Below are 15,439 nucleotides of genomic sequence, written 5' to 3' on the forward strand. Positions count from 1 at the left end.
GGAAAATGTTACGGGCTGGAGGGCTCCGTTACTCCACTAATATCCGGGATGGGCAGTTGCTGGGGCGGCAGTAAGGGTCTTGTGGGGGCATAATGTGCTGAAAGCGGTAGCTTGGTCCGTTATGGGTCACGTGAGGTGGTAAGGACGTATAAACAGTATAGGAGGGTTACAGGTAGAAAAGGCAGGTAACTGTGCAGTTTCAAGCCGGAGGCAGTTACAAGTAAGAGATCATTAGCGGGGAGTTAGATGTGGAAACATAACAGAAACAGTAAAGGACAGTTAAAAATATGGACATAAGTAACTGGTACTCTGAGTCTACCTCAAAGAAATTGCAATAGGGGCACTCCGAAAACCAATAACAATTCAAGCAAGCACCACGGGTGCAGGACCACCTTCAGAGCATCGGAAGACCCTGCCAGAGCCTGTCTTTGATGTTTTAGCACCAAGCGGAATTTTTAGCTCCGTTTGCGAGGTAATATCCGTCATGAGCCCTATGTTGCATTCTGAATTATTTAACAGAATTAGATGTAAAACTATTGTTCTCCAGCTCCAGGCCGATCGGAAAAGTATGCCGTCTACAGGACTGTGCCTTTCCACACGTACTTTCTCGGGTCTCGAGTCATGTTCACCTTTTCTTGGCTCGTTCTGTCAAGCAGCAACCCAACTGCATGTTTCGTGACATTTCGCAGCCGGCTATAATGCCCACTATTATTTGAGGGTACAGTACATTTCTCCTCCCTATGCACGGATCTACGGTTAGTTGCGTGGTGCCTTAAACGGCCCTTATTGTCTTTGGCTATTTCCGAGCCGGTTGAGACTGGAACGGTACTGGTTACAAATGTGGGGAAAGGAAACGATACTTCTTTCAGAACTGCATTCACAGAAGCACCCATACTCCAGACCTCCTCCGCCTCCTCCTCCCCCTCGTAGGTACCAACATTTTATGCGTCAAGGTAACGTCATCAATTGTTCCAGTTGTTCCGTATCCCAATTTAGCGTCAGCTAATTGCCCTTTCAGTCTATGACGTTTACTTCTGAGGCCATGACACTGTAGCCCCCACGGAATTAAGTTTGAGCCCATAACCATCCAAAGGGTAGCAGATCTTATTGCGAAATGATCAGGCTATAATTCCGTGTCGAATACGACTCGGTGCTAGCCATTGACTGGGGTTTAAATAGGTGGGTTTCCCCAATCTAAATATCTTTGATTAATTAACATGTTGGCTATCCTCTTGCTATTAGCACCCATACTTGCAGCTCCAGGGTCTGTCACTAGTGCTGCTACCACGACAGACCCAATTAACAAGGATTCGACCGTTTACGTCTTTCCTACAGATCCTTCTCCTCGCTATGCTAATTCAGTACCTAAGCCAACAGCTCCTGCTCCAACATATGCTGCTGCTTTCTCGGATCTTTCCTCCTTGTTGCCATCAGGAATAGAGACGAGAACCTGGGGAAACTGGGACCCGTTGGAAACAGAAACTGCCTCTGATACCTCGGACCCGTATGGGGATTACGCCTGGAGCCAGCTCTGGGATGCAGTAACCCTCTACAATATCACGTCAAGCACCGACATGTACTCGTCCGTGGTCGAGCCCACGCCAATTCCCAGCTCTGAATTGGTTCTTCCTCCAGAGGATATAGTCAAGTTTGACGATTCCTTGAAATTTCCAAAAGATTTCGTGTTTGGAGTTGCTGGTTCTGCTGCCCAGATCGAAGGTGCCATCTTCAAAGAAGGAAGAAGTCCCAGTGTGCAAGAATTGTTGTTGCCCAACCCAAAAACTCCACAGGACTATGTCACCAATCAGAACTACTACCTTTACAAGCAAGACATTGCCAGAATTGCGGCTATGGGAGTCAAGTATTACTCTTTCAACATTCCATGGTCTCGTATATTGCCATTTTCTATGCCAGGAACTCCCGTGAACCAAGCAGGAATTGCTCACTATGAAGACTTGATCAACACTTGCTTAGAATACGGTGTCACTCCTGTGGTGACATTGGCCCATTTTGATACCCCTGCTGCCTTCGTCAATGACGAATTTCCTGTGTCGACTGTTGCAAGGAAGAACAATACTGGCTCTTTATACCCTTTGTTCAACAACGCTGGGTACTGCAACGAGTCTTTCGTGGAAGCATTTGTCAACTATGGTAAAATTGTGATGACCCATTTTGCAGACAGAGTGCCTATATGGGTTGTTATTAATGAACCACTTCTTTATTCTGCATACCCAATTGGGGTGAAGAATGTGATCAACGCAACTGCCCAAATCCACAAGTTTTACCATCAAGAAATCAAGGGTACGGGTAAGGTCGGAATTAAGTTGAACAACAATTTTGCCATGCCAAAGAATGCAAGTGATCCTGAGGATGTGAGAGCTGCCGACAGAGCACAGGACTTTTTCATCGGAAATTTCCTCAATCCCATGGTCAAGGGCGAAGACTATCCTAACTCTTGGAAGGATACCTTTACCAGTTACAACGGCACAATTGACCCCAACAACGAGTTCTTATTCACGCCAGAACAGTTGGAAGAAGTTGCTGGCTCGACTGATTTCTTCGGCATTGATCCATACACCATTAGTATTACTACTGCACCAGATGGTGGTATCGAGGCGTGCCAGGCGAACACTAGCCATCCAATGTGGCCCCAGTGCGTGAACCAAACCAGTATCAGAGAGGACGGATGGAATATTGGGTACAGATCTGAAAGCTACGTGTACATTACCCCCAAGCAGTTCAGAGACTACTTGAACTACATGTGGGTTTCTTTCAAGATTCCAATTTTTGTTGGGGAGTTTGGATTTCCTGAGTTCAAGGAAGGAGAAAAGTTACTTCCCGACCAATTGTTTGATTTGAACCGTTCGTTGTACTACAGAACATTCATGGAGGCCATCTTGGAGGCCATCCACCATGATGGGGTGGATGTCATGGCTGCGTTTGCTTGGTCGTTCGCTGACAACTGGGAGTTTGGGGACTTTGGTGCTCAGTTTGGGCTTCAGGTGGTCAACAGAACCACCCAGCAGAGGTACTACAAGAAGAGTTTCTTTGACTTGGTGCAGTATATCGAGGAGCGGTCGTGAAGGGGTATTGCAGCAAGTAAGGAAAGAGCTCTTGAGGAGTAGCGAGATTGTCGTATAATGATGTTGAAGTAACTATGAAAATGTTTATAGGAAGTAAATTGATATGTCATGATAGGATATTGACCCATGGTTATAGTCACAAGATAATGAAATGTAACTGAAGCATGCATGTAATGGGTGCAAAAAATGCGAGACTGGCAACTTTAGCCGATAAATAATCCGGAGTTGTGAAATATGCATTTTGGAAGATCTCGTACAAGAGACATCAACTTATGACTGTAGTGTCAGAAGTTGAATAGTTGGATCGCAGACTGATGGCATAAAGTATACGGGTACAGGTTAAGTATCTTTTCGTCCAGCATTAAAATCTGAGAAATAGGCAAAAAGTTGGAAAATTCGAGTTGGCTGAATATTGGAGTTGTCCGAAGAAGTTTGATAAGTGATCAAAGGTTGAGAGTGAGGCTGTTAGAGGCTGTTAGAGGCGCTGAATGAGTATTGGCGAGATCATGATGGGCAATATTGTGGAGGTATTACAGTCCACTAGACGAAAATGGAGTCTTAGAAGACTGAACAAAGTATTAAATGTTGAGACTGCCGAGGACTGTAAGATACGGGGAATCGTCTGGAAAGAGGTAATTACGAAATGGAGAAAGTAGTTTACCTGGCGGACTTGAGAGTTCAGGGAATTTACTAAGAACTGTAGCAAATTTGCGAACGAAGGGCTTAGGTAATTCACGCAGAACTGGAGTTGTGACGAAGAGGACTGTAGAGGGAGTGATTCACGCAGAACTGGAGTTGTGACGAAGAGGACTGTAGAGGATTATACGCAGAGGCTGGACAGTTCAAATTCACGCACGGGAAGGAACTGACGAGTTGAGGTAATTTAATACAGCAGAGGAAGTAATTTACGAGCTGAAGAGTTAAGCATTAACCACCGCAAGAGAAATCAGAGAATTATCCAAGAAGACCCAAAGTCTTCTTGAGTTTCGAAGTCTTTTTCGAAGTCTTCTTTTTCGAAGTCTTTTTCGAAGTCTTTTTCGAAGTCTCTTGAAGCTGCCCTTCAGAAGTCATTAGATGCCACGCGCCGCAGAGCATCCACGGCGGGGTCGCTAAAACCTCCAATACCACCCACCGAGTAGTGAAGCACGCTCCAACGTTTCCATGCCTCCATCCCATGTAATTCCGCCAGGCGCAGCACCCCTTTGGCTCCTGAAATATCCACTCCAAGCCTCGCTCACGTGGCCCATCGGATCCAGCGGAGGCCACGAACGCGTGCCCGCCAGGGCCAGCACGCCTGGCGAATACGACAAATTACGACCGCGTCGCCGTTGCCAGATCGAGAATGACAGCCTTGGCATGCTGCTGGCGTGCTGGCTGCGTTTTACTGGCATGACTCCGTCGTCCCGTCTCGGTCGCTGCAGCGATCTCGTCTAGGCCGCGCAGCCCCTCCCACCAAAATTTCAGCCTGATTGGGATATTTGCCCACACGGGATCATCCAATCAGGTGCACTGGCGCAGCAGGATGGCTAGAAGTCACCAGTGGAAGACACACCAGAACCACACCAGAAGTCACACGGAAGACACATCGGAGTCACAGGCGAAGTCACCCGCAACACCCCTCAGTGCCGGCATTCAGTGCCACTAGCCGGGTGCAGTCACCACCACCGTAGCGTATTTCGTGGCCTGGCACCATCTGTAAATTCTCCGTTTTCTCCGCTGTTTACGCCAAGTTATGATTTTCCTCAACGGGACTATTTTTGGCGATTGGCGCTCCCGCGATTTATATAGCGCCCATCGTGCTAGCAAAAAACATCCACCACTATCATGTTGTTGAAAAGCATCTTGGGCTGGACCGCCCTCGTGGCTTCCGCTGTCGCTGCTGACCTTCCCGAAATCGAAATCATCGGCAACAAGTTCTTCTTCAAGAACAACGGCACTCAGTTCCTCATGAGAGGTATCGCCTACCAACAAAACCCAACCAACACCACCGCTTCGTTCCACGATCCGTTGGCTGACACAGAAGCATGCAAGCGTGACATCCCCTACATGCAAGCTGTCAACACCAACATCATCAGAGTGTACGCCCTCAACGCCTCGTTGGACCACACCGAGTGCATGAACTTGTTGACAGACGCCGGCATCTATGTGATTGCTGACTTGTCCCAGCCTGACCAGTCCATCAACAGAGACAGCCCCGAGTGGAACTTGGACTTGTACAAGAGATACACCGACGTGGTCGACAAGTTCCTGAACTACTCCAACATCCTCGGATTCTTTGCTGGTAACGAAGTCACCAACAACGTCACCAACACCGACGCGTCTGCGTTCGTCAAGGCTGCCGTCAGAGACACCAAGGCCTACATCAAGGCCAAGGGCTACAGACAGATTCCTGTCGGATACAGTGCCAACGACGACACCGACATCCGTGACTCTTTGGCCGACTACTTCGCCTGTGGTGACGAAGACGAAAGAGCCGACTTCTTCGGTATCAACATGTACGAATGGTGTGGCTCTTCCACCTACACCTCCTCTGGTTACTCCGACATCTCCAAGCAGTACCAAAACTTGGGTATCCCCATCTTCTTCTCGGAATACGGCTGCAACAGAGTCACCCCAAGACAGTTCCAAGAAGTCGGCACCCTCTACGGCTCCGACATGACCAATGAGTGGTCTGGTGGTATCGTGTACATGTACTTCCAGGAAGACAACAACTATGGTTTGGTTTCCATCAAAGGCAACTCCGTGTCCACTCTTGCTGACTACAACAACTACAAGTCCCAGATCCAGAAGATCTCGCCCTCGTTAGCTGCTGCCAGCGCTGCCTCCACCGTTTCCGCCACTTCTTGTCCTACCTCCACCAGCAACTGGTTGGCCTCCACCAACTTGCCTCCTACCCCCGACCAGGATGTTTGTGACTGTGCCACCAGCGGTGCCCAGTGTGTTGTCTCCGACGACGTGGACTCCGAGGACTACGGTGACTTGATTGGTGTTGTCTGTGGTATTTTCGACTGTTCTGGCATCAGCACCAACGCTACTGCCGGAAAGTACGGTGCTTTCTCTCCATGTGACTCCAAGAACAAGTTGAACTTCGTGTTGAACGCTTACTACGAAGCCAACAGCCAGCACAGCGACGCCTGTGACTTCTCTGGCTCTGCCACCAGAACCTCGGCCAACGCTTCCGGCTCCTGTTCCGCCCTCTTGAAGTCTGCTGGTGCTTCTGGCACTGGTGTTGTCTCTGGAAACCGTAGTGGTTCTGGTAACTCTCGTGCCAGTTCTGGTTCTGGTTCTGGTTCTTCCAGATCCGGCTCCAGTGCTTCCAGATCCGGTTCCCTGAGATCTGGTTCTGCCTCTTCTTCCAACGCTGCTGTCAGTGTCAAGGGTGTCAAGCCATTCTCCATGGACTCCGTTGCCAAGACCATCTTGATTGGTGGAGGTTTCGCTATTGGTATCACTTTGACCTTCCTCTAGATTATTTTTCGGGTTCCGTTTCCCTTTTGATTGAGTGGATATTCCTCTGATTCCCTTTTGAATGCTGAGTGCCAATATTGTATTGGTCACGATAGCCAAATAAATACTATTTGAAACTGGTGTAGTCATGAGTTGTAGTTGCAAATGGGTTAGCTTTGAGCGATGCTACTCCCGAAAGCCACCATGAACTGGTGCGATTAATTAGTGAATAGTGAACCCATATCTGGCAAAGCCATGATGAAATTTGTGCAAATGCTAAAAACAATTCTGCAAAAAGCCATGTTCACCAATTTGGTGCAATTCTGGCCATGCTAATTCCTGGCGAAAGCGATGTTCACCAATTTGGTCGTTTTCTGCCTATTTCGTCACATTAAGCCCCAGAAATGTATCTGTCGACTCTTACTTCAGTCATTGAATATAGCCTCAGCAAAAAACGTCACCGACTACGGCAGAGTCTACTTTTTATATCTCGCCATTATGAACACTCAGGCACACCCAATTCCAGGCACCACGCGGCAGGCGTCCCAGGCTATTGACGCGAAAAGCTCTAGGCTCAACTCCATACCTTCCTATTGCGGATTCAAAAGCTTGGGTATTATGAACCCTTTGGTGCGAAACACAGCCTTGGGTCCAGTGCCAGGGCCAGGAATGTGCCAGCGTGCCACGGGACTGTTGGACGTAGCAGCTGTCTTTCTGTGGGAGTTCCAAACCATATGACAGGCAATAACAACAGGGAATGGTTTTCTCGTGCTCACTGTAGTTGCGTCTGGTTGGCCATGGGTGCAAAAGCAGAGCACCTTTGGCTCGACTCGAAAAGAGAAGTCGACAATAAGTGGAAGAATGGGTGTGTGTGCTGTGTGTGTGGCTGATCGGCTGATTGGGAGTCTTTCTGAGTGTGAATAGAACGAGCTGCTTGGCATGGTTTTGGGCTTGGAACAGTGAGTGCACAAATACACATTGGCAAAAAGAATTTCGAGCAGTTGGGATTACGGCTGGCAAGAAGCTGAGAACTGAATTGCTACGCTTACGACTGGCACTGGCTTACTCTGGCTGATTGTGATTGGAACTTCTGGAATTAGCTCGCTGGGGCTTCTTGACACCTCTTGCCACGAATTTATGGTGCCAAGTATGTCTATTATCCAGTCGCGATATCGCTTGGCCCAAGTCCACATCTTGGCTCCAATAGGATAAAGGATACTTTGGGACGATTTGGAGGTACTTAGGTGTTATGCCCCGTCTCAAATTTACACGGCTGGCTCGAGGGTCCTACAGTGACACGTACATGCAGTGGGTATCATTATTAGCAATATGTAGTGGTCGTTATTCGTTATCTATCACCATCTTCCGGATTTCCCAGTAGTAGTCTGGATTGAAGCCGTTGCGCGTATTGTTGGTGAAGTCGTATTCATCGTTGACCGGAAACCAGTGATGAGTCTTCTTGGTGATTTTATCCTCTTCTTTCATGAACCTGTCGATCAACTTCATGGAAATCTTAAACTCTCCTGCCAAGTCGTCGTCTACGCTATCGGAGCCACTTGTATGAGTGTTGCTCGAGACAGTCCTTTGAGTGAATTGACTCAACCCTCTTCTGGTCATTGGGGATTGGAGAGCCGGCCCTAATCCTTGGTGGGCCTGGTGGGCCTGGGGTGATGAAAAGGCCGTTCTACCCATAGTGTCACTACCTCTTTGAGGTGGAGCAAACTCAGGAGGTGATGTGAGCTTGTAGCTGCTTTGGACTCTACTATTTGACCCCGGGGTCTCTCTGAAGTCTTCAAGGTCAGGGATATCATTGAAAATGGACTCTGAATCATCGTTCAAATTGACCCATCTTAAATTCTCGTTGTCATAAACCATATTAGGATTTTTGTCCTTTCCCTCGCTTCCAATTTCAACGGAGTTCTTCAATGCGGAGCTCAAAGCCAACTTTTCGTTGCTCAACTTATCTTTAACATCGTTTAATGTAATCAAGGAAGGTTTGTGCATATTCTCAAATCTTAGCAAATCTGCTTCATTCCCTTCCCAACGCTTATTTGCAGGGTCGTATCTCATGCTCTTGGTGTTTGTGGGTATAGTTGGATTATGAACTACCGAGTTGTTGTTCAAATACTTGACCAATCCTATTTTATGTTTTGACTTATCATTCTTATAGCTTTCTCTATTACTCTTGTTAGCTCGTTGATGGTTCTCGGCGTATTTGCTTAAAAGCAGTTGCTTCTTCTTCAATGTTTCAGCATCAGCCTCCTTCTTGGGATTGTAAAATGATGGTATTCTGTCAAGCTTTCGTATGACGTTGTTATTATAGTTAAATCCAGGACCTTTCACTGGTTCAAAATCTTCATCCTCTTCATTCAAGTCAAAATTATTACGACTATTGTATGCATTGACAATATCCATACTTGATTTGTATTTCTTTATTGTCGTGGGAGCACTTTTGTTCAAATTTGGCATTGAAACCTTGCTTCTCATAGTGCTGGGTTGGTAGATATTAGACCTTGATGGCATTCTTCTACTTTCCAAACTCAATTTCTTTTCAAAGTTATTGTCGAAGCCCTCTGTAAAATCCTCGAAATCATCTCTAGTATATTCGTAGTTAATTGTTTTGTCATTCTCCAATTGATCGAGCAAACTCAAGTTTTGGTTTGTCAATGTTTTACTCCCCATTTGAGGATGATTGAAATCCTTGATTTTGATGGTAGCATTTATATCTTTGGCGTGTGGATTTTGAAATTGTTTTTTATACCTCTTCTGTAACTCCATATCTTCTAGTTCGGCTTCATTTTGTAGCTTTAACTTCTTTGCCACCAATTTTTGGTTAATTTTTTCGTAGATTCCTGATTCTTCTGCGCCAAATATGTTGTCAAGATCTTCAAAGTCGTCCTCGTTCATTTGCGAGGTTACATCGGTATCATCTCCTTCACTATATTCACTCAAGGTTTTCCGGGTAATTTGGCTTAATCCATGGCTAGTTGAGTGAGCTCTGCTCTTGGAACCACTCTGTCCTAAACCGAGACGATTGCTAGGGGTGAGAAGAGACAGTTTTGGCGACGATGTTGATATGGAATCGATTGGAGACATTCCCAAGTCTGGCATGTTTCCGATTCTTTCAAGAGCCTGGTCAAATTGCTCAAAGACATGCTCGAAATTCAATGTGCTTTTATTATTGGAATGCTGGGGAACCTTCAAGGTCTCGAGATCATTGATTTTCAACGTATTGAAGTCATCATCGAAATTAAGCCCTCCTTCATTGGTACCAAATATGTCATCATCATCGCCAATATGATCCTGAAATTTCAGGAGCAAGTCATTTTTGTTCATCTTTCTTCCTTCGTTAATGGACCCATTCAAACCTGGGGATGGTGTTGAAAGCTTCTTTGTCACGGCCTTGGGCTTTCGGCTCGTTGGTATCATGTGACAGGCCAAATGTAGATCTATTCTTGCTGTGCCTTATGATTTAGTGGATACTTGTGCCAACCTTGAATGGCATGTGATGATGGGATTCTTGTAAATATTCTGGACCTGATCTGGAGAGTTCAAGTCCCTGGTCAGTTTCTGGGTGATAAACAAACAATAGAGATCACGCGCAAGTCGCGTGATACTAAATCATGTGCATACTGATTCAACCCAGGGTCTGATTAGTATGAGTATTGGCCAGGTGATTAGGTTGGACAAACCCGCCTAAGAACTTCGGTACGTGAGCTGTAATATCTGGTGCAAACTTCTCAGCTGCTATAGGTGCACCAATTAAAGCCACAAACAAGAGAAAGACTAGTAGGAACAACAACGCATACATGGTGACTCTGGTGCGCCGCACTCTTCGTTGTTTTCTGGAGTAGATGGGGCTGCGAAATGTATCTGAGGGCTTAAGCCAGAAGAGCATCGAGCTATGCCATCCATCGACTAAAGGAACGAATAGACAAGGTGCCATGGCGAATAACAAAAAGTGTCCTAAAATGAAGTCTTGTGTGAAAGAATTGAGTTCCAACACTTTGACAAAGAATTCCCTAACAGGTTGTGATAATATCATCCAACCAAACCCCCGACCAAACCACTTTCCTGACCACCATGCAATATTGGAGTCATAGTCTCTCAATTCCCTAGAAAGCAAGGCTGTGAACATAAAATTAGAGATGGCCTTCTGAAATTCCAATACAAATAGAAGCCCGCAGATGGTTCTAGTGTAGTTCCACCCTTGCAATAAAAAGAGAACTCCCACATTCAAAATAGAAAAGACTAGAGCCAAGAAGTGTGCTAATGCTGCAATTGTTGGTGGACCTTTCCTCCAGCAAAACATGGTACACGGACTCACTAAGTATGACAAGACAAACATTACTCCAAGAATGACTGCATTGAAGACGAAAGGCAAAATGCCAATCACTATTATTCGGAGTAATGGATTAACCGACTTGGGGTTTGGTACCCCATTTTGGGCATTCATGAACAAAAATGCAGATAATAGTATCACAGATCTCAATATTGGCATTAAAACCTGACTACAAAGAATGTTAATTCTTCGTGGTCTACCAATTCCACCAATTCTTCCTTTGTCTAAGTTGTATTTTTTGTAGCCAGTGAATTTGGATCTTTTAGACTTCACATATTCAGACCATGAATATTTGCTGGAATCAGTGTTCCCTCTCGAGAGCCAATGAATGAACTCCCGATAATCGAGAAAAAATTCATTCCACTGAAATTGATGTGGATTAAAGATAAATGGAGCAAGGCACATTGAGATTATTGTAATCCAGAACCAAATCAAAGAGAATTGCCACATCGATAAACATGAAAATGCTACTACTAGGAAAATCTCAGCACCTGTGTAGATTGAAAGTTCAGCATACTTCAGATAAAGGGTTGCAAATGATATTCTTGCAGTTGCGAAACCACGACCAGTTGATATATATTTTGCTCCACCGAAAACAAAGTTATCCCTCAATGACTTTGAATAAATTTGACAAACAAACACCTCAAATAATGGTGCCAAGGAAAGGAAATGATAAAACATTCGACGAAATGAGCTAAAAGGTCCCTTTTCTACCAATTCCTGAATTATTAAAGGCATAAATGAGATGAAAAAGCAAATAAATATGGACAACACAAACCTTCCCACCCAATGTAGGACTGGGATTAGATTATAGCAGCCCAATGGTAGTTGTATTTCTTTTAATTGTGTACTTGTGGTTATATCACATAAAATGGATTCGTGTGTCAATGCACCCAAGTTAACCAATACTATCATGAACAACTGAATGGATAACATTATAAAAACATTATTGATATGGAATCCTGGATGAGCATAATAAAATGTTAGAAACCTATCAATGGGTAAAGATGTTCCTAAGTAATAATGCTCTCTTGACAAGATTTGCTCTCCCATTCCTGCCCCTATTTTTGCAGTAAAGTTTAAGATTGTCCCAAAACCTAGGTCACGACCTTTACCACATTGGTAGTAATCACAATGCTTAATTCTTCCACCTCGACAAATGACAGTCATACCAGCATAAATGTCCTCATTCAAATGAAGTCCCTTCTGGGCTTTGGAAATACCTCCTCTAGTAGTCATGAAAATCGAATTCAAAAAATCAGGATGTCCATAGTGCAATTTTCCGCCTAGCTCTGCCATGGTTCTTGAAAATAAGGTCCCAAATGTTTGTTCCTTACCCGCTGCAATATCCCCCAAAACACCTATTGATTCTGAAAAGATATACTCCCTAGCCCCTAATATTGCCACAGGTGGTTTTTGCATGGTTAATACACCAGGCGCATACTCAGATGAGACGTCAAGCTCCATCTCCTCAAACTCTGCCAATACTGTTTTTATTTTCAAACATTCCTCGATGTAATTATCTTGATTTGCATCAATCACCTGTAAATATTCTCCTCGATGGAAGATCAAGCAATGATTTTGATTGTCGGATTTTCCATCCCCGAATATCGGATTTCCAGAAAGCTTTATACGATATTTCTTTGAGTACTCACCTTGAATCGCACCTTTTTCCAAATCTAACATAACTGAATAAAAATTTGCCTTCCCGTCAGTCCCTATCACCAGTTCCAAGTATGCCACTTTAATTTTTGGAAAAGCTTTGAATAAAATGTAGGCATCTTCTTTTTCTTCTTTTGAGAATTGTTGATATCTTTGCATTGACACCAATAGATGGAATTTCCTTCTCGATAACAGTTCAACTTCTCTATCTATCTCTTCCAGACCTTGGGATGTTAAAGTCAGACTATAGTTTTCAACCTTTCCTAATGTTTCAATTGCAGTTTCATAGTTCATGAATCCCGAAATTGTCCTATACAATGTTTGATATCTAAGAGAAGCCCATAGTCTAGTTCTCAATGTGAAGTCAGGATTTGATTCCTTAAAACCAATACTGTAGAATGGCAAATCATTAATCTGGTTTTTTATTAAGTTACTTGGGTCTTGTTTTACATTGGCTGTTGTTCTGGCTTCAATTATATCCGCAATATCATCAATTTCGTTACTTTTATCGGGGTTATTGTTTATCAGCAGTAATGTTTTTGCATCTCTTACAAACGATTCCCAATCGTTATGATTCAATTCCTTCAAGTAGTCTAGAAGTGAAACCTTTGCGTTTTTATTCTCCTTGATTGTTTCCTTTAATCCAAGAATAATCCTTTCTGAATAATGGGGTACAAGAACTGTAAATGTAGGCATTGCGGTTATTGCAGTAGTCTCTGGTAATTGTATCGAAAGTGACTGAGCGAAGAAAGAAATCCTCCTTTCGCCTTCCTTATTTGGAGTAAAGAAGTCTCTTAGTCTAATGGCGGTGTCACCCTGGAGTAAAAAGAACAACGGAGGTCTCACACTCAGTCTTTCGAAATTCTTCAATTCCCTGAGATCTATTTGTTGATAAACTAATTTGCTGACTTGTTCCGTTGAAAGTAAGTGCTCCCTGTACATCGACAAGACAATGCAATTCCATATTCGAGATACCATTAACGTCGTGCTAACCTCACTTTCCCCCAGTGTGAATATTAATTTGGAAGCAATTCTCTCCGGTAACCTCGAGAATATGTTCTTCCATGGAGTAAAAATCGAGATCCCTGAAGAAAAGGAAAGTCCAATTGAAAAAATGCAGTTGCAAATAATGTACCATAGATACGTATCTAAGAAAAATAGCACCAAGTCGGTAAGGAGTAGTAAAATCAAAATGATTCTTGCATGATTCCTGCAAAGTAAAGCTTTTAGATAGATATCACCATGGCACTTAGTTATTTCCATAGTAAATAATACCTTTATAGGATCTTTCAATGATAAAGTTAAAAAGAAGTATGATTCCAAGAATTTGGCTGCAAAAACGCTAATCCACAATGCGTAAGAATAACGCTGACTTTTTGAATTGAGAACGTGAAATGAGGCATTGAATTCTCTTGAGATTCTATGTTTCACCCCCTCCCCTATTAAGCATCTGAAGAGCTTGTCTGGGCTCTGTATAGCAAAATAAATGAATGAAATAATTGATACCACAAATTGTAAGATAGAAATAATGAGCCCTGTTCTTGATTCAGCATCCAATGGCAAGAACCAAAGGATATACACTGAGGGAGACAAGTTCAACATCAAAATAATGAATACTAAAAATAATCTTCGAAACACTGGCCTTGATCCTAGCCACTTCCTGGAGACGTAAACCATCTCAAATATCATACTTGCCATCGTAAGCAAAGATGCAATAGTCCCCCCCAATGATACTACTGATAAGCGGACTTGGACAGGAGGCATGTTATCTTTTGTTATGTCATAATTTGGTGTGTAGATGACAGATGAGTTGAAAGCAGTGAAGTACCAAAACATACTTACATGAATAACCCACACTCTACTAAAATTCGTCAAGGCATGTATCCAAGTTCGGTGTTCCCAATAAGTTTTACGAAAAAATTTGTTCCAGTTGATCTGATCTAATTTGCTGAATCTTACTGATTTCTCATAATCGAATAGTATGCTACCATCATGTAGTGTAAGCCTTTTCAAGCTATCATAATACCAAAAGCACTGGTTCATATCGTCATAGCCAATCACTTGTGAGTGATCCTTTTCGTTCCTTAACCATTTCCCGTCTACCAGCTCATATTGCTGATCTCTGATGAAACAGTAAAGAGGAGTGATTACTCCTTCCAAGAACTCAAACTTTCTGGTAGTAGATAAGTCCCCTTTTTTGATTTCGTAGAAGTACTCTAAGGCGCAATTGAAAATAAAGCAGAGACACTCAGGCATGTAACGCACATTGTTACTTTCCCCCCATATTAGCAACCATAATGATAGTTGGTAGATGTAATCCTTCTCAGTGTAGTTATTCATTCTGGTCTTCCACTTGAACTCGAGGCCAAGATATGAGTTTTCATCCTCCAATTCATGAAGCTGGTACGGAGTACTGCGCAGGCTAATTTTTTTGGTGATCCGCTTGGGTTTCTTATACTTGAGCTTAACACCAGTTGCAGTTCCGATATCTTCGTCTATGGGTGCTGCAAAGAACCACTTTTTGTAATTGGCTTGGTCTCCTCCGATGTAGTGCACATGAAGCGATAAGAGAGCCATGCCGCAGCTCATTCTACTAGACCTGGAGTCTAACTGTACCATCAAGTGATCAAACATGTTTAGAACGTTATCTTTTTGAAACCCAAAAATGTCGCCTAGTTCATCAAATATTTTCAAAATCTCATCTTCTGTATACTTTGATCCATTCTCTTCACACCAAGAAGGATACAACGAAATTGGAGAAGATTGTATCTGCAATTCTGGAGCTCCAGCGATGGACGATTGAGTTTCAACTGTATCTTGATCGTGCTGCTGTGCATTGGGCTCGCTAATAGATCTATCGGCTTCAATAACTATTGGTGGATTCATCATAGCGGTTAGTAAAGAA

General features: G+C 43.7%; 4 protein-coding genes across 4 annotated transcripts; 2 read left to right on the plus strand and 2 right to left on the minus strand.

Moving 5' to 3' along the window:
* The first annotated feature begins 817 nt into the window (after positions 1-817).
* CANTADRAFT_27598 (glycoside hydrolase family 1 protein) lies at positions 818-3,247 on the plus strand. The gene has a single exon (XM_020208161.1). The coding sequence runs from the start codon at positions 1,218-1,220 to the stop codon at positions 3,081-3,083; it is 1,866 nt and encodes a 621-aa protein (XP_020061962.1). The 5' UTR covers positions 818-1,217; the 3' UTR covers positions 3,084-3,247.
* A 1,660-nt stretch (positions 3,248-4,907) lies between these two features.
* PHR2 (1,3-beta-glucanosyltransferase) lies at positions 4,908-6,551 on the plus strand (the record flags this gene model as incomplete). The annotated part of the gene is made up of 1 exon (XM_020210703.1): positions 4,908-6,551. The coding sequence occupies one exon, from the start codon at positions 4,908-4,910 to the stop codon at positions 6,549-6,551; it is 1,644 nt and encodes a 547-aa protein (XP_020061963.1).
* A 1,320-nt stretch (positions 6,552-7,871) lies between these two features.
* On the minus strand, positions 7,872-9,959 carry BFA1 (Bfa1p; the record flags this gene model as incomplete). The annotated part of the gene is made up of 4 exons (XM_020210675.1): positions 7,872-8,167; positions 8,294-8,430; positions 8,491-8,872; positions 8,921-9,959. The coding sequence occupies 4 exons, from the start codon at positions 9,957-9,959 to the stop codon at positions 7,872-7,874; spliced, it is 1,854 nt and encodes a 617-aa protein (XP_020061964.1).
* Positions 9,960-10,167: 208 nt separating this feature from the next.
* On the minus strand, positions 10,168-15,427 carry CANTADRAFT_340165 (glycosyltransferase family 48 protein; the record flags this gene model as incomplete). Its single annotated transcript, XM_020208567.1, has 2 exons — positions 15,004-15,427; positions 10,168-14,934 (listed from the first exon to the last, which is right to left on the minus strand). Exons 1-2 carry the CDS (start codon positions 15,421-15,423, stop codon positions 10,168-10,170), a joined length of 5,187 nt encoding a protein of 1,728 aa, XP_020061965.1. The 5' UTR covers positions 15,424-15,427.
* Between the last annotated feature and the right edge of the window lie 12 nt (positions 15,428-15,439).

Source organism: Suhomyces tanzawaensis, assembly GCF_001661415.1.
Source record: "Suhomyces tanzawaensis NRRL Y-17324 unplaced genomic scaffold CANTAscaffold_9, whole genome shotgun sequence".
Lineage (NCBI taxonomy): Eukaryota > Fungi > Ascomycota > Pichiomycetes > Serinales > Debaryomycetaceae > Suhomyces > Suhomyces tanzawaensis.

Coding starts and splice junctions, on each gene's coding strand:
- CANTADRAFT_27598 (XM_020208161.1), top strand. CDS start 1,218: ATGTTGGCTATCCTCTTGCTATTAGCACCCATACTTGCAGCTCCAGGG.